Source organism: Dreissena polymorpha, chromosome 2 (genome assembly GCF_020536995.1).
Source record: "Dreissena polymorpha isolate Duluth1 chromosome 2, UMN_Dpol_1.0, whole genome shotgun sequence".
Taxonomy (NCBI): Eukaryota; Metazoa; Mollusca; class Bivalvia; order Myida; family Dreissenidae; genus Dreissena; species Dreissena polymorpha.
Genome location: NC_068356.1, coordinates 23,658,806 through 23,677,829, shown reverse-complemented (window position 1 = coordinate 23,677,829; position 19,024 = coordinate 23,658,806). Strand labels below are relative to the sequence as shown.

The 19,024-nt window shown below is 35.0% G+C and overlaps 2 protein-coding genes across 2 annotated transcripts; one reads left to right on the top strand and one right to left on the bottom strand.

The window, feature by feature from the left end:
• The first annotated feature begins 1,930 nt into the window (after nt 1-1,930).
• LOC127869592 (uncharacterized) lies at nt 1,931-6,486 on the top strand. Its single transcript, XM_052412248.1, has 5 exons — nt 1,931-1,939; nt 3,220-3,418; nt 3,925-4,068; nt 4,426-6,069; nt 6,335-6,486. Exons 1-5 carry the CDS (start codon nt 1,931-1,933, stop codon nt 6,484-6,486), a joined length of 2,148 nt encoding a protein of 715 aa, XP_052268208.1.
• A 9,191-nt stretch (nt 6,487-15,677) lies between these two features.
• Nucleotides 15,678-17,023, bottom strand: LOC127869591 (uncharacterized). Its single transcript, XM_052412247.1, has 4 exons — nt 16,831-17,023; nt 16,449-16,618; nt 16,235-16,347; nt 15,678-15,873 (listed from the first exon to the last, which is right to left on the bottom strand). Exons 1-4 carry the CDS (start codon nt 17,021-17,023, stop codon nt 15,678-15,680), a joined length of 672 nt encoding a protein of 223 aa, XP_052268207.1.
• Between the last annotated feature and the right edge of the window lie 2,001 nt (nt 17,024-19,024).

The following is a 19,024-nucleotide window of genomic DNA, read 5'->3' as shown; positions in this document are numbered from 1 at the left end:
TCTCTCTCTCTCTCCTATCTCTCTCTCTCTCTCTCTCTCTCCTCTCTTTCTCTCTCTCTCTCTCTCTCTCTCTCTCTCTCTCTCTCTCTCATCTCTCTCTCTTTCTCTAATACATAAACAGCTCCAAAATGTTAAATGTCGTACATATTGTGTCCATAAGGATTGCTGACTGTTCGTATGTATGAGTACTTGCTTATAATATATTTCCGAAACATGAAAAACTGCATTTCCGCAATAACGTATTTGAAACGACGTTTAAAATAATTGTAAGTACAGCATTTTTCTTAAAAGGTTTAAACATGTCAAACACATGTTTCTGCATTGTTAACATTTCACCACGTTTGACAAAACATAAATAAGACAGCATAAACAGGTAGCATGAGTGCAGTTATTGGCCTTCCGCAACACGTTAATGAAAGAATGCCTGTTCTTTAAATTGACCTGACTTTAGCGGGTCATTTTTGATATCGTCTTTGAAATACTCGTACGTTATAAGCATTACAGGGTGCAGAATCAACAGGGGCTTACACACGGGCTGGACAGATTGTAAACACACCGTTCAAAACTTTATTTTTGCAACTATCTCAAGTTATTGAAATACATTTGCAAAAAAATTAGTGCATAAAAGACAGTTTTTTTGCAGTTTGTGCCGATATCTTAATGTAAATGAATTAATCCTTGAATACGTCTGAAATCGGTGACAAAATTTCACCATGCGTGATACATAAACGTATCATGAATGCAGTAAAAAAAAAATTTTTTACAATAACACATGCTTATTAGATAAAGTAATTCTGGTGTATTCACATTGCCATAAGCAGTATAAAAATCTGTCATTTATGCACTAGTTAAAATTCTTAAGAAAAATTGTTTTAAAAAGTTATTTAAAAAAACACCACTAACCGGTGTGTTTAATCCATTAACGTTAAATTGAGAACCCCACAAAGTAGCGTGATCCTGCACCCTGATTACCCGTTATCGACTTAACCAAATGCATGCTGGGTAATTTGTCGTCTGCTATAATGTCGTCTGCTGAATTTCTTAAATTAGCATTTTCTTCGATTTTTTTTCAAAGAATACTATCAGAATAGCAAACAATTTGGATCCAGATGAGACGCCACGTTCTGTGGCGTCTCATCTGGATCCAAACTGTTTGCAAAGGCCTTCAAAATTCGGTTCCAGCACTGTAAGGGTTAACCAAAGATCTATCATTCAACCATGCCTGAGGCGAAATTACGTCTAAGCCTAATTGTATTTTGTGGATTGCTGATAACAAGCACGGATTTCTCTCAGTCACGTAATTGTTTTAACAACTGCGTTTACAACTGTTACAACAAAATAAAATAAAATACATGTCCAAAAGAGGTAACTGAACACTTGCGACATCAATTATGTTACAATACCAAAAACACTCTGTATAGCCACACGAGTGCATTTTAACAATTCGTAGTACCGTGCATTTTCATATACTTACACATTGTTGTACATTACTTACATACATATCAGCCTTCGGCTTTTTGACAATACTTTGTTTTCTTTATTTACCCGTTTTCAATATTACGTTAACGGGTAAATAAAGAAAACAAAGTATTTTAACAAGGGGAAAGAACATAAAAAGGAGAAAAGTAAAGCATATTGAATTACAAGTTAAGAGTGACAAACATTCCATGTATGTTTATGATTAATTATAATGCGTGTTAGTTTGTCGACGTGTGATGAACTCTGAATCCTGACAAGCGTTCGTCAGTTAAATTCGTGAAAAAATGATCTGGTTCGCTCTGTTGTCCGTGAATCGCAAACGTTCTTAGTGCGAGCTGCACTTCGGTTCGATCTTTGGAAAACGGACACCAAATAACTACGTGTTGCCAGGGACCTATACGTTTGTATAGGTCCCTGGTGTTGCGTAATACGTCGCAGCGTTTAAGAAACAATGAAAAGCGTATGATTTGACTAGATAAAGATGATTTTATTTAATATAAATATACTTCGTTTCTACACAAATCTTAAAACATTCAATTAAAAACCCTTTGACATGCCATAATGAGACACACACAATGTTCTTTGATTCATTTGCGACACGCCTTCATTCGAGGTCATGGTTGTGTGGCACTTTCAAACTCTGGATCGCGTGCGAAAAGAACGCAATCTTAAGTGCAATGACGATGCTTTTGCGGAAAACGAGTGGCCATAACATAACACCATACTATGGCACTGCTCAATTATATGAAGGCTCAATTTAAACTGCAACGTGTTGTTTGTTTCTGATTGCTTAATTTGAATACGTTAAAATAATTAGGATGTTAATGAAAGATAAAAATGCGCGTGCACAACATTCTTCTCCTTTGTTTCTCTTCATTGTATAAATGCCGACATAGTTTGGCGGTGCAGTAAAAATAAGGATCGTGTTCAAAGACAAATAATGGACTCACAGTAAGTAATTGCATGTAGATAGTTTTCATTAGTGTTTGTTGGTGCCTTAATTGCTATGGCATCTTGCAGCCTACAATTCGTACCTCTATCATAATAATAATAATGATAATAATAATAATAATAATAATAATAATAATAATAGTAAAGTAATGCAGTCGAAATCCATTTGCGAATAACTGAGTTATGGCAATTTTTGACTTGAATATAAGAACGCTTTTTTTGTATTTAACCACATCTTTGAACTGCTTTAACATATTTTTTTGTAACTTGGTATGAGTGTAAACATGGATAAGGGGATGATGCATATTTAATTTTGACACAAACCATTAATCAATAATGGCGTTTCAGCCATGTTTGAAATTAATATACCCTTACAAAATTGATTTCTTTATCTGTGTCTCAAATATCATATTTGCCACAGCCACGTTTACCATAGTTGTTCTTAATATTTTGAGGCTGAGTCACATGCAAGACCCATAACCCAAGATCAAGGTCACCCATTGAGGTCAAAGATCACAAAGTTTAGGAATTATCTACAACGACTTATTGAGCCTACCACGACTGGTCTTTATCAGCTCAAGTTCCGCTCAAAAGCATCTCGGGTGATTCTTAATATATAAAACAAAGTATCTGCGGTAAGGAAAATGCATTTAAAACAGCATCGTCGGGTGCCTATAAGCATGTTTTCCGTACCTGGGTTATATCGTAGTTCACTTAAGAGTACCCTGGGGACTTTAAAGTAGTACCTGAGCCGGCAAGGACCGATATAACGCTTAATTTGCCATACAGACCTACAACATCCTTTATTTCAGAGAATGGTCCAACAAATGGCTAGTGTTCATTGTCGTCTGGGTGCAGTTCACGACCCAGCTCGGCCTCTGTTTCTCGCTAGGCGCTCTCTTCCTGGACTTTCAGCTAGCGTTTGGAGCGAGTCGCTTGCAGACGGCGCTTGTACAGTCAATCATGATAGGTGTCGTGCTGTCTCTGTGTAAGAAAACGAGCTCCCTTTTTTGTGGTGATTGATAGGAAATAAAAATGTATCCTGCTTAATTATGGCTTCTTTAGATGTAATATCGCTTATATAATATGGTCAGCGCGACAGTTCTAGTCCTTTTAAACATGTTTGCTTAAGTTTCGCTGGCTAAATCTCACTATGAGTTTCATAGGCATAATATGTTTATAATATGTTTGCATGTATTATACTAGTACAATATTTACTATTATTACTACTACTACTTTCGCTGCTGCATTCGATAATTCTACTTCTGCTTCAATTGCAACGGCTTTTAATACAGATTCGACTATCCATACTTTTATTCATAATTACTACCACATAGTTATTAGTATCATACCTAGTTCTGCCACAATATCACTACTTTTCTTCGATAACCATTCTATCAATCCTACAAAATTGTTATTTGACGCCTTCTACCACCACTACGACAATACGAATACTACCTTACCGCATCGCTGTTCCGTTTTCTACCATTTCAGCGGTGTTCAGTGGCTTCTGCATCCGGAGATACGGCCTCTTCAAGGTACTACTGTGTCCCGCTCTGCTCTCCCCTCTGGGTTTAATGACGTCATACGCCGCTTCCGAGATCTGGAACATTTACATCACAATTGGCGTCATTGCTGGTTAGTGTTAGTTATGTATAAAACGATGATAACAATTAGGTAATAAATGGTGATTGTGTTTTTAAGAATATCAGCAACAACAAATACTTGAAACTGCAATAGATCCGGATTCATAAATGTAATATTCAACAAGAACACGCGACAACGACCCTCATTTTCAATAAAACTTTTCTTGTCAAATACTACCAAAATCTTTGTTCAAATGGAACGTGTTGTTGCTCGTTGCTCGTTAATTAATGCATTGATTTGCGCGCTTCGACCACAAATGGCAACAAGCGCCATTAAATATGTCCTTAACCGGAATCCGTTATGAACACAACGAAATGTGTTTCTATTACATTTGTATGTGTATTGCAGGCATAGGCATGACCTGCACGCAGACCGCCAGCTTTACCGTGGTGAGGCAAGCGTTCCGAGGGAGACAGATGATGTTGTGTCTTAGTATCCTCTCCACGGGGGCAGGCATTGGAGGCACGTTCTATCCTTTCCTTCTGACATTTCTGGTGCAAAGACTCGGGCTGCAGATGACGCTACTCTCTATTGGCGTGTTTTTTATGACGTCATCGCTTTTGCCGCTTCTTATTCGATGCCATGATATCAAGTACGCGGAAACTAGAGAATCGGATGACCCTGAAAAAGGACCATACACTGTTACCAAAAATACGAGTGGTACAGAATCAGAACCTGAAAACGGACCATACAGTATTACCATAAATACGAGTGGTATAGAATCAGAACCTGAAAATGGACCATACTTTAATACCAAAAATACGAGTGGTATAGAATCAGAACCTGAAAACGGACCATACATTATTACCAAAAATAAGAGTGGTTTAGAATCAGAACCTGAAAACGGACCAAACAATATTACCAAAATTACGAGTGGTTTAGAATCAGAACCTGAAAACGGACCATTCACTATTCCCAAAATTACGAGTGGTTTGGAATCAGAACCTGAAAACGGACCATACATTATTTCCAAAAATACGAGTGGTATAGAATCAGAACCTGAAAACGGACCATACACGATTACCAAAAATACGAATGGTGTGGAACCAGAACCTGAAAACGGACCATACACTTTTACCAAAAATACGAGTGGTATAGAATCAGAACCTGAAAACGGACAATACACTATTACCAAAAATACGAGTGGTGTGGAAACAAAACCTGAAAACGGACCATACCCTATTACCAAAAATACGACTGGTGTGGAATCAGAACCTGAAAACGGACCATACACTATTACCAAAAATACGAGTGGTATAGAATCAGAACCTGAAAACGGACCATACATTATTACCAAAAATACGAGTGGTGTGGAATCCGAACCTGAAAACGGACCGTACACTGTTACCAAAAATACGAGTGGTGTGGAATCAGAACCTGAAAACGGACCATACACTATTTCCAAAAATACGAGTGGTGTGATATCAGAATCTGAAAACGGACCAAACACTATAACCAAAAATACAAGTGGTGTGAAGCCAAAAGGAAAAGATAACATCATTAAAGCATCAACTCAAATTGCTATATGGGCGGATATAAAATCAATTATCAGTCTAGAATATATTATAATTGTTTTAGGATCAGACTTTATTGTTGCTTCTATAAATGGTTCAATCATGGCACTGCAACTTGACCTGATGAAATCAAAGAACGTAGACGTGTCCTGGTCTAATATGGTGTTCATCGTACGAAGCGTGTCCGTCATAGTCTCATCGCTGTTACCCGGCCTTGGTAAACAATTTGGTATCAGCGTTAATGTTATCTTATCGATGGCTGCTGTGATCGGTGCAGCCGGGTACCTGCTAGTGCAACTCTCTTCAGGGCATGTGTCGTTTTTGGTCGCAAATGGTCTGGTGGGAACTACTCTAGGAGCCAGTTTGCCGGCGTCGATGATCGCCATGAAGATGGTGCCCATAGAACATATGCCGGTAGCTTCCGGTCTGATGACTTCCGGGGTCGGAGTGCTGTCGGCCGCGTCCGGGCCGTTGTTCGGTAACTAAGTTTGTTTATTTTAGCATGTTTCAGTATTTAGCTAATAAAACTAAACTAGTCTTTCGAATACTGATGCCGAACAAACGATTTATTTTGTGGGATCATGACGTTCTAAGTAAGTTACTTTTTAAAATAGAGCTACCTATAAAAGCACACGTTTGTAAGTACGGGTGTAACTGCATTTTTATAGTACTGACATATTGAGCATTAATGTAATATCTGATGTATATTTCGGTTTGCTTTATTTGTTTCATACTGTTCACAGCATTTATTCGGGAATCGACGGGTAGCTACGATATAGTGCTCTACCTGATAGCGGCCATCCACTGTGCTGCGGCACTCGCCTTTCTGGGATGCTTGCTCGTGAAAAACCGGAAGATTGATAATAGAAGTGACTTCGTCACAACGAGGCTGTAACATGGTCATTGCACGCAATTTCATTATAATACCTTCGTCATGTTATACGCTGTTTGTTTTTGAAGATTTTTGTGTTCTTCTTCGTACATACATTGTATCTTTCATCTTGTATGCTTCTAATATTGGTTGATTATGGCTCAGTAAAAAAAGAGTGAACAACATCGTTTTAATGACATTGGAAATACATCATTTCTGAAAAAGAGTTCTGTATCAAAAAGGTTATCTTTTGAGGAAAGTATTTAACAACATTTCTTGAGTATTGCTTGTAAAACAAATATGATTTTAATAATGATAATAGCTAGGCGCAAATCACCAGTTTTTATGGGGTCATATTGTTGATCTCATTAAACAAAACATATGGTAAATAAATGTACAGAAATGTAAATCATGTTTATTTTTATTAAAGTCAACAACATTTAGCAAAACTGTGGCCTGTAGAGTTGCAATGAGCAAAAAACATGACGACGCATTGCACACAACAGAGGCCGTACATTGACGTATCGCAAAAGCTTACCAATGAAACTGTCTGTCCAGGTGAGATATAACGCAAACAAATAAACAAGAATAATAAATTCAGTTTATTTATACTAAATTTATTTCACAATTTATCATCTAGCGTTTAGAGAACTTTTAAAAAGCTTAATGATAATGTAACAATTAAAAATGATCTACTTGAATGACTTTTTAATGTTTCTCACTGAAAATATAGAACGTTTAAATTTTAAGTCGTTTAAAAGCAAAACATGAAAAAATTAAAAAAAATAAAATATGTGAGGACAATTTAACCGTTTGAAAAACCGTGAATGTTTTATAAAACTAAAGAATTCTCAGAAAAACGGAAATATGTCAAATACCATATGAAACTAAGCGAATACTCTGCGCGTAGAGTGTACATATACAGAAATAAAATGCATTAGATGTTCGTTCTTAATCGAGCGTTTGTGCAGCCATTTTACTCGTCAAACGTTCGTTTGCGTTCACATGATGTGTCCGCTATATGAAAATATAAGATCCAATTTAACAGAAAGCGCTCTCTGGTAAACCAAAATTTCAACGCATTAAACCCAAGAGTGAAAATAAACTTCTTGCTGTCACATGACCGCATCATTAAACCCAGTGCCAGAGCCTTTCATGACATTTTAATGAAGCGACGCAAACACATGTATATATAATCCATTTAATGTGTGCGCATAGTCAATTTCGTATCAAATAATAATATATTTTGTACTACATAAGTACAAAACTGTTTATAATGTACAAATTGAAATTTTCTCTTACTGTATTGTTTGATGATATATATTTTTATTTATTTTAAGAAAACTAATAATTTTAAACCGAATTTCATCAGGATCTTTTTTTATATTACTAACAGTTGTAATTTTTATTTATATCTAAAACACTACCCGGTAATCATTTTGAATAGAATTTCCTTTAGAATCTTTTTTATATATTTCTAACAGATGTGAAAGATTCTATAATGTATATAATCGTTGAACACTTTTAGAATTTTTAGAACTATCGTCTCTCGTAACTCTTTTAAAGTGGTTTTGTACATATATATATAATGATTCTGTACTGTTTTATTGTTTTTTATGTACACAAGTGAGACGTTAATAAACTATTCTGTCTGTCTGAAACCCTGCAGTGGCACAGGGGAATAGACCTTCCGATGAGGTTGCTACGGATAAGAAAGGTGCTACATCATGCCATGCTTCTTTTTCACACTTTTGATGAAATTCAATCAAGAATAACAGAACTTCAGCTAACAGAATCACACATATAAACTTCATTTCAATAGCGAATTTCTTTGCTGTAATAGTTATCGACTGATTTGATTCGTGGAACAGAACCTGACTTGGCAAAGCAACCTACGCATAATTTGATTTGTTTAAGCATTTGAAAAAGCAATGCGTAGAGCTGACCATGTAATCTATGAATAATTTGCATTTTAACATTTTAATGAGTAGTGTGTATAGCATTTTCAACAGTGCGCATGTTGTCTTCTCAAATATATTTTGTATTTAAAAGTTAAGAATTTTTCACATTTCCTAATAAACAAATTTAATTTAGTTTACCTGTGAAACGTCTAATGAAAAGTAAAACACAATTATTTTTTTAACCACTTATATAGACTATTAGGGCGATAATTAGAACTATATTTAGGGAATGTGAAAAGGTCTTTAAGTGAAGATAAAATCAAATCTCTGTTTGTTTCATGTTTTATGTTAAAATATTGATACAATGTAAGGAATATTTCGCCAGACCTAGCACAACTCAATGTTAGACTCGATCCAAGGTCAACGGTCTTCTGCTGTTTGTGAAGTGTGATTCTGTGATGGTGATATTTCAAACAAACAAGATATAATGGCTACGAGTTTTCTAAAATATATAAAGGAAGTGCTTAATTACCTCAGTTGGGAGCAGGTACATAGGTCAGGTAATGTATTTGAAGCAATTGTAATATATGGAACATTTTATCGCCAGCAATTCATAATTGGAAATGAGATATTCAGACTAAAACAGTGTGCGACTTACCTACATATTTGTTATTAAGAAAACAATCCAAATAAAACTCAATTCTGAACAATATAAGTAATCTATTTCTATTAAGAATGAATGGCGATAAAAAGTTTAAAAAATAATACATGATAACGTTTACAGTATATTAATAACGTATTGTAACACGTGATTTATTGGTATCTCATTGAACATGTTTTACACAGGCTACTTGATTGTGCAGAACATACACTTAATTTACATTTGTCACAGGAACTAGGGCGCTGAAGAAAGATATATCTGCCTTTGAACAATATTCTTCTCTATTGCTTCTGTGTTTTAATTATCGACACAGAATGCCGATGCATTTAATATTGGACTTATATGAAATGTCACGTTGTACTTGAATAACATAATTTTATTTACATACGTCATAGAAGCTCGGACGTTGGAACAAGATACAACTGTTCCTGTATAACATTATTTTCCAGGCTTGCCATAATGCTTTTGAATATCAACCGTACTTTCGTTTTGACAACTGACGACAGGCATGATTCGATTTACAATGTGAATCTAAATTGAGTTTTACGCAGATTCGTTCATACGACACAAAGACACTTTTTGTTTTACGGATCATTTCGACTAAGAGGACTCACCAGTCACGTAAACTATCGAATATGATACATTTTTTTATAAAACAACTGGTAGCAAGATGCGTTGCAGATGATTGGTCATTAACCACATTTTAAGTACCTCTTTTGACCTGTTAATTTTTTTCAGCTCAATTCATAATATCACTTTAATAAAATAATATTCAATCTTATTGATTTGTGACTTATACTATTTTACTTGTTTGAACATTACGAAATGATCCTTGAAACAAAATGAGTGTCTTTGTGTCGTATGAACGAATCTGCATAACACTCAATTTAGATTCACATTGTAAATCGAATCATTCCTGTCGTCAGTTGTCAAAACGAAAGTACGGTTGATATTCAAAAGCATTATATTTCTCTTTCCGGGATATTTTTGCAATATGTTGATGCTGCATTAACGAATATACGTGTATATGAAGTGAAGACACCAAAAATAAACAACGGTTGCGATAGACACCTATAAACTGTAAGATGCACATAATATCACTTAAACATTAGTTCATTTTTGTTGTTGCAGAATTTATATATGTCGTGCATTAATTTATGACATCAATCTTAACTTGTTATATCTTATTCAAATCTAAATTAGCATAAATTATATTGTTTCACATGTTTTTCATTAAATTAAACGCGTGCATTTATTCGGCTACTGCCGTTTGCATATTTTTGCTACTGACGTTTGCCATTCCTAAACGTACTACTGACGTTTGCCATATTTGTTTTCACTCTTTAAACGTTTATTTAATATCTGGTAGATATTTTTGTTTGTTTATGCATAGACATATGTAATATATGTTCGTCCGGTAAAGAATAGACAGTTCTGTAATGGTTAATTTTCGAGAACACTGAATCTTTGTAATTTTACTACTGACGTTTGCTTCTTAAATGGAAATTTGCGCCGAAGTGTTCTCGAAAACCAGAGCAACACACAAAACGCGTGATATACCGATCGAACGCTATATGCATGCCATATTGCGTGCACTAGGTCGTATAAAAGTCAGAGGATGATCAGCAAAGATATTGGAAAAAAAACTACCTTGCGCGGCTGTTTGTTGTCATAAAATGACTACTGACGTTGACTTTTTCTGGTCACGTGACAGTTTTTGTTCATTCAAAGTGGAAACAACTTACGAAATATTCACAAAATATTCTCACTTCTGCTCACTACAATAATACAGTAGGGACTCGCACATTTGTATTAGAAGTTTACAACGCGGGCTTATTCTTGATATAAATGCAATCTTAATGAATACCGTGGAGTAAACACTATCCATGTTATTTAAGACATATACTGCTGATGATAATTTAGCATGTCTGTGCGGTTCATATGACACTAATGTTGAACAAAAGAACTGGTTGTGCCTGTTAAAGTAGCTCTTACAATCAAGCTGTGCGGCTAGGAACGATTATGTCAATGATTTTGCGTATATATGGAGGTATGTAGAATTGTAATCACTTTTAATTCTTATTCAACTGTATACTATGTTGTCGAACGTACTTAATTATTTTAGCGTTTCCAGCAATAAATATTTAATAAATAGTGGAATATTATTACAACATTTGAATTAAATAAAATCATGTTTAATGTAATTGCAAATTAAAATTAATACAACCGATAATAATTATCCTGTATCGACGTTAATTGTTTTGCATTTAGTCGATTGGTATGTTGTGTTTGCATATGTATTCAACTTTACTGTCTTAATATTTGTTTATATCGTTGGCAAGGACACAGGCATCAGTTAGTTTTCACAACTTTAAACAGAATAAAATCTCACTCCACTGTGTTTGCTGACCAATTTTAGCATCGACGTTGGGCTACACATTACAAGAGCTAGTGTCCAGTCTTTGACCCGCCATCTGAACTTAAATCATCTCAGAATCCGTGTTAATAATGAGTTGCATTACATGTTTACTGTTGGTTCTGGTCAATGAATAACATATTGCGATTTAACCTCGGTTACTTGATCATTGTATATGTGTATAACTTCATTCAAATTTGATATGGTGCGGTACATTTTGTGTTATGCTTCCATTTATAAAGAAAATATAGTGAACATATGGCAAACGGTGCTACACATTTTCTTTTAAAGATTTAATGTAATATTGTCTTTTTTTATCCGATCTGCATCGTCGCAAACGTGTGCAAATGTAATGAAAGTATCTATTGCAGTGACTGACCCCGTTCTAAGCTCCCTGTAAGCTCATCAGTACTCCTTTCATGTTGTACAGGGACATATTACTCGAACTGTTCCGGTATTTTGGGAGATTTTTATTGACAACAGTCGAACCAGTCTATGGAGTAGTATGTCATCATACAAGACCATGTATGCGGGACTCGACACTGTTGAGGACGTGTGTGCAAAGTGACATCAAAGCAATATGTTAGAACGATAGTCACATATTATTTTCGTGTTGATTGAAGGAAATTTTTTTTAAATGTAATTACTAGGACAGACCATATTATTTTAATCCCTTATGTTACGTTTCAAAATAATGGAAATATTTAAGTTTTTTTCCTAATATAAACGTACGATAAGCCAACAAATGTTCTCAAGTTCCGATTGCATGCCCATAATGCCGGATGATAGACATGCAGGTAAGTATTCCTAGCAATGTCAAATGTCAATCTTAATGTAATTCATGAGGGCGGGGGGGGGGGGGGTCAAGCGAATCAGTGGCAGTGGGAAATAATTAACAAATAAAAAAGCACACACTTAAATGCTATCGATATATTAGCTTATTTTAATTAGCTTATTTTAATTAGTATTATTATGTTAACATTTCAATATCTTGTATTTCAGTTCCAGGCTGTTTCAGTACACTGTACAACAAGAAAAACATACCGAATGTGTTTGAGTATAAGACACACGATGTGTGCGTCTTATATTCCAGTGGTTTAATTAAATGACACAATCAACACAATTTAAACCAGAATTTCAAAAAAGAGTAAGACTTGCAAAAATGACCGACAGAAAATCATTACTGGTAATTGGTTTGGCTGTAATCATTGAACAGTTTTATCTTAGTTTATTTTTACATAATACTAAACGAAAAGTATTTGATATACGTACGATGTGGCGCACCTTATGTTATTGATGGAATTAGTTTAATAATTTAAAACCACTAACGACACAAGTTTTATTCCGATTCATTTATTTTACGATTTTACTTTACGATTTTCCGGAGAAAATGGCTCACAGGAACTTCAGTTGCGAATGGTTTTCAATCAGTCCTGAGTTAATAACTCCGTGTCACTATCAGTCGATAATTTCAATGGTTTTATGGCAGTGTGTTGGCTATTTATACAAACCACATTACTGTGCCCATACGGTGTACTCCTTCACGATACAGTCGTGGTCACATACTAAGGAGATTGATCATGGCTATAGGGTGTAATCCTCGTATCGAAATTGTGTTATTGAATACATGGCACAAGAGTAATAGAACGCCGTTAAGAACGGCGTCGTGGCGATGCGCCACACAAAAAGAGCCTGGAAAAAATGAAAGTAGGGTAAGAAGGGTGTTTTTTCCAGAAACGTTCTTACGATGCAAATGTATGTCCCAGTTTAATACGAAAGGAAAATGACATGGAGAATTCTTTAATTTTTTTAAACATACTTTTAAAAATAATTTATTTATATAAAGTCTCGAGTTTAGCAAAGTTAATACTTTATTCAGCGATTATGAATGAATTCTACGCAAATGATTTAAAACTCAACCAGGATATCATAAACAAGTTTAGGAACGGCGCACGCAATAGTGTCGGGCGAGTTAGTAGAAGAAACATCTTTTAATAGATATACTTCAATTTCAGCAGTATAATGATGAGAGCATTTTTTGTTACGACCAGAAAGTACCGCATGTACGAATTGCAGCTAAAAAAGATGAAACCCAGTAATAAAAAATGAAAACCGCTAATATATATGTGTGACCGTGGTTATACATTTACCAGCGCGACTTTATTTATAATTTCAACAACGTTTAAAATTTGTTACTGCGGTATATTTGTTCCCAATTATCACAGGCCAATCATCAGACCAGTCTGATGACAGTTTTTATTATTCAAGATATAAAACTTGCATCGATCCATATAATAACTATATAACATTATAATAAGACATAATTCCATCGGTCAAAGAAACATGTGCTTATTTTCAATTTTGGATCAGACAATATGTAACAAATATATGACAACTGTTATGAAGGTATAACATTGTTTATAAAATGTGACAAACATACATTCGAACGAGAAAAACACACACTCCTGAGTAAGAAAAGTCTTATATTATCGTATATTATTGACACTCATCAGTCAAACTCAGTTAAATAAACCGACCCTGTTAAAGTTCTTCATCAGTAACTAAGAAAAATACGTATATTGATTTCATAGCATTTAAGATAGGTGATGATGTCTTAGCCCTTAATGGTCAAGTTGTAGTACGTTAGATTAAGCTTCTAAAGGTTATGCTTTCCCTTTTCTTAATTTTTATTTTTATCATTTGTGATTTCTAGGCTAGGTTATAATTTACCGAGATGTAAAATGATTATTAGTACACCCACATACAGCCAATAACAATTTAAAAACAAGATGCGTTTGTTAAACACTATGCAGCTCCATGAGAAACACGTGCATGCCAAATATCAAGTTGCTATCTTCAATATTGCTAAAGTTATAGCCAATGTTAAAGTTTGATGCAAACAAACCAACAAACCAACAAACAGACAGAGCAAAAACAATATGTTCCCCAGTATAGACTGGGGGACATAAAACACACCTGTTAACAAAACCATATCGCTTCCCCGTAACGCCGGTCTTTCATCTATACTTTTACAAAATACGTATGTTTTCTCTGAAGAAGATGATAGTCGTGGTATGAAGGATAATCTTCATCTCTTAAAACAACATCATAACGTCGATGTTGTATTTATGCGATATTTATGTTTACACTGCGACTTCTAGGCGACCATACATGCAAGTGGCCGGAATATAAACAAAAAGTAGGGTCACTGAAGTCGGTAGGCGTCAGTGGACCGTTTCTATGCGTTACTACGACACGTCTTGTAAGTCTGTTATACGTAAATGTAGTTTATTCCGTTAGTTTCGCGCTGGTTTTGCGTTTAAAGTATTGTTGGGCAATCCTACGGCATTGTGAACGAATTGACCAAAGGAACGCAATCAGAACACTAATGGTGTACAGGTTTCAAAAGTCTGTCTTGAAATATTATATCCCAATGATGTTGAACATATTATAGTGATGACGTTTCTTCATCGTAGCATTGAGTGCTATTCAAGATATTTCTTTGTTGTTGCTTTTTAATATTGATCAGTTATTTCGGCGCAGCAGTATATGTGTCTTATTGCCGGATATATTTCATATGCAAGTATAAGTATTTTTCCTAAAAAAAAACACACTAATATATTTGTCGCAAAACTACTATGTAACTTGTTTAGTAACAAAACCATGCAGACATGCAAATGTTTTCTTCACCCGTTTTACATCTGGAATAGTTGTGTAATAAATGAGAAGAATATTATTTGTATCGATACGCATTGTGAAATAATGAGTGTCATTAGTTATTTCAGATTGTCTTTTATACAAGAAGATCGAACTGGTAAATAATGGATATATCAATGATATGTATAATTTACATTGATGAATTACACTCAGAAGCCCACAACTGATCTGACTGGCAGAGGATCCCTATGTCGCCGTCCCTCATTTCACCCAATCGGCCTGACGGTCAAGGAATGATGGTGATGATTTTATCGCAGATTGCAGATCGTCCACCTGGCGTAGTCATCAGGCGGAATGACCTCCGTAAACAGTAGACAGCTGTTCTGGCTCATTAAGAAAACAGTTGTGATTTTTTTAATTGAAAAATAATAACGACAAAATGTTTACTGGAACAATTTTATTACATGTATTATAATCCAAACCCATTTTTAAAACGTTGGATAAAACCTCCCCAAAGACCGAGGTCCGAGGATTCCTTGAATGCGCTAGAATCATTGACGTTTTGAATGTTACGTCTGACCTAACGTATCTCATCGCTGATCGTATACCGAGAACAGTCATCAGGCGGGTTGATCTCCGCGTACCGCGAACAGTATTTCTGGCTGCTACTTGAGCCGCAGCACTGGTTGTAGCCATCTAGGAGAAGTGGGGCAATAGTGGTATTTTCAAACTCTGCTCCTATTGCAGCTGGATACTGTGTTTGTAATTTGCTGAACCTGAAATATTTGCGGTAAATATGGAAAGGCATACACGTGAAAGGCGGTTCGAAATATTTCTTTATTTTTATTATTTTAAAATTGTGGGAAAATTTGTCACAAATATACAAAGCACTTCCATCAATATGTTTGTTGGGTATTACAGAATGTAAAGGTATAGAATAAACGTTGAGTCGGACTTGAACGTCTTAATAAAAAACGTGTCTACATTACAAAAGATAATATTCAAATGCAACATATTAAACTTTTGAGTTTTTTTTTTAATGCAACATCTTATTCATTTCTCTGTTACTCTCCAACTACAAGCATCATGTGGCTATGCTTTATTAAAACAAAAACGCTTTTTGATATGAACACGTACATGTAGCAGCATCTCTGTTTGATGCCATATGCACTGAAGAACCACGACTCGTAACACGTCAAGTGACTGCCGAACCCGGGACGTAGTGAGTCATTGCGGGTGAACGTGTAGTCCTTAAATACAACGCAAAGCAAGCTCATGCATGATTGTATTGTCTATATTAAGTTCCCAAACATTCACGTTTGGTTAGACGATATATAATGGTGCTACTTACTTCCATCATCAACACCTCTTGACAAGGGCACGGAAGTGCATACACCAATTGCGATTGAATCCAAGATTTGAGCTGAACCTTATTGTCTTCGTAAAACGTCTGACATATAATTTCATTCCTCATTGATTGTGTTATAACAGTTACATTATAGAGCCACCTTCCAGCAAAACCTGTTAAGTCCAAAAAATGCTTTAGAGCAAGTTTAAACTTAGCCGTCGAACACTTAACAATAATCAAGATTAGTATGTTTTGCATATAAAAATGTTGTTTTTTAATTATTGTTGTCTACCCTTGTTAGGTTCACACAATAATTACTGGATGAGCTAAATGTAATTCTCAGAAAACACACATTTATTATTTTTTATGTTTGATGAACAGTTACCTGGCTGCACATTGGATCCTTGATTTAGGAGAGAGAAGTTATATCTGTCAGACAGAACGATACCCGTGTAATCTGGATTTGTGTAACCACTAGCAACAGGGACTTCCGGTAATGGTCTGATACTGAACTGTTCGTTGTCGTAGTTAAACATGATGTAGGTATACATGCCGTCTGACACAATAATGCACTGCATCGACAGGTTCTAAAATATTCAACGCGTAGCGTAATGCAGAACTTATTAGGTGCCAATTGAATTTAAGTTTAAATTTCGTTTCAAATGCGAACCTAACTTTCGTTTAAGTTTGGTTATTCAATGTACAAGATCCATCAAATTTGAGTCAAGCAATAAGTATAAAGGGTTCGCCAATAAATCACCCTGAGTCTATCTTAAATATGAATTCAATACACATGATTTTGCAGGCTTTTATGCCGTATTTCGAGTATTTTAACTTGATATATGACATTGCATGTGCTCTAGAGTCAACTGGTATTTGCTTTCTTTCATAAAAAATCCAAGCAGAAGGCTGAATTTCGTTAAACGAATCCATCAATGTAAATTTTTCTAAGTTGTGGTTGTATGCTTTTTAAAATTTAATCGACACATTGAAACACTGATATAATCCAAATGCGCGTGTTCGTATCGGTTCATAAGGGCTGATTTACATGTACATACATTTTACTAACGAAAAATCGTATGGTTATACACGGTCACCTTTTGATAAATTCAGTCATAACAAGGTAAACTTTTTTTAAATAATTTGTAATACCCAACGTATGTTATTATATTTCGATGATTTTGCCACGAGAGTTATGTACAACTTTCTCTCAGTCAAAACATTAGATAAGGACGGTTATTACTATTCACATGACGGTAAGTAAATGCCTACCATAATAATGCCCCGGACAAGTCATTTAACAATATCCGCAGTACCGATTAGTTTGAGGGACTTACCATGTACCAAATTCAGATACAATCTGGTAGGTTTAGAGTACGGATTTTTTAATGTTAAAATGAACATGTGAAATATCATTATTAATAAAAATAGAAATACATGCCTTTGACTAAACAATTATAAATTATAGACAAACAAGCGTGTGACTACGTTACAATTTAAAATTTATATAAAAATAAATATATTTAGTTCATTGATATTCTGCAGTCACATTATCATTGTGTGATTTTAATTTAATTATCTGGACCTGTACCTGATGCTTAACGAGCTCGTATCCGGGTTCGTAGGGCGAATGAACTGTCACGTGCTTCCAAGTGGCGACCAGTGCGACACTGACATTGAAATCTGTCTGATTAATGTATTGACGAACGAGGTTTCGAATCTTCTGAATGTCAACCGTGTCATTTTGGCGGTCGGTAAAAATGTGGATCCACAGCCCACCATCTGTTATATTACTGCTGTCAATATTTGTCCATAAAGGAGCAATCACTTTGTGGTTCTGAACAGCTGCCATCCATTCAGTGGCATTTTCACCTCCGTATTGATTGTAGAGAGGTTGAAAATCAAGCGATACGAAGCCGTTCATGTTTGGCTTAAATAAATGCATAGCGAAAGCTTAACATAGGAAACTTATGGCAGGGCATATCGATGATGGTGTATGGAAACGTTTTTTACTATCCTGTGCAAATAATATATACGTTACCTTGAACCAATGGATATATTCCCCGAAGTACGGCAGCCTTGTTGAGATATGGTAAGCATCTATAATCATATTGTCACCGTTGTATCTATCTCCAGGTGCATTGAAGTCAAGTAAAACTGGTTCTGTAAAAACGTGCAACGGAACATATATTCATATTTTTTAACGTCTAATGTATGAATCAATATACTTTTAAGTGAACGCAATATTTTGTTTGCTTGCAGATTAAAACCATTTGGTACTCAAAAGGCACGAGCTTTAAAGGAGCTGTCAACCAGATTGACGAAGAAAAGAAAAGTTCTCAAATACCCTTTTTATTAAATTATTAGTTTATATTGATTAAAATATCACGACTGGTATATTACATTACTTGAAAAAAAGTTGTTAAGTTTTCATATTTTAAGTATATCCGGTAATACAATTTTACTGGGTATGTGTACCAGGTAACTACAAGTAAAATTGCGCATGCGTAGTGAATTGTATATAGTATATATAAATATATATATATATAATGATCAATCTACTTGCGTTATTTATAGTG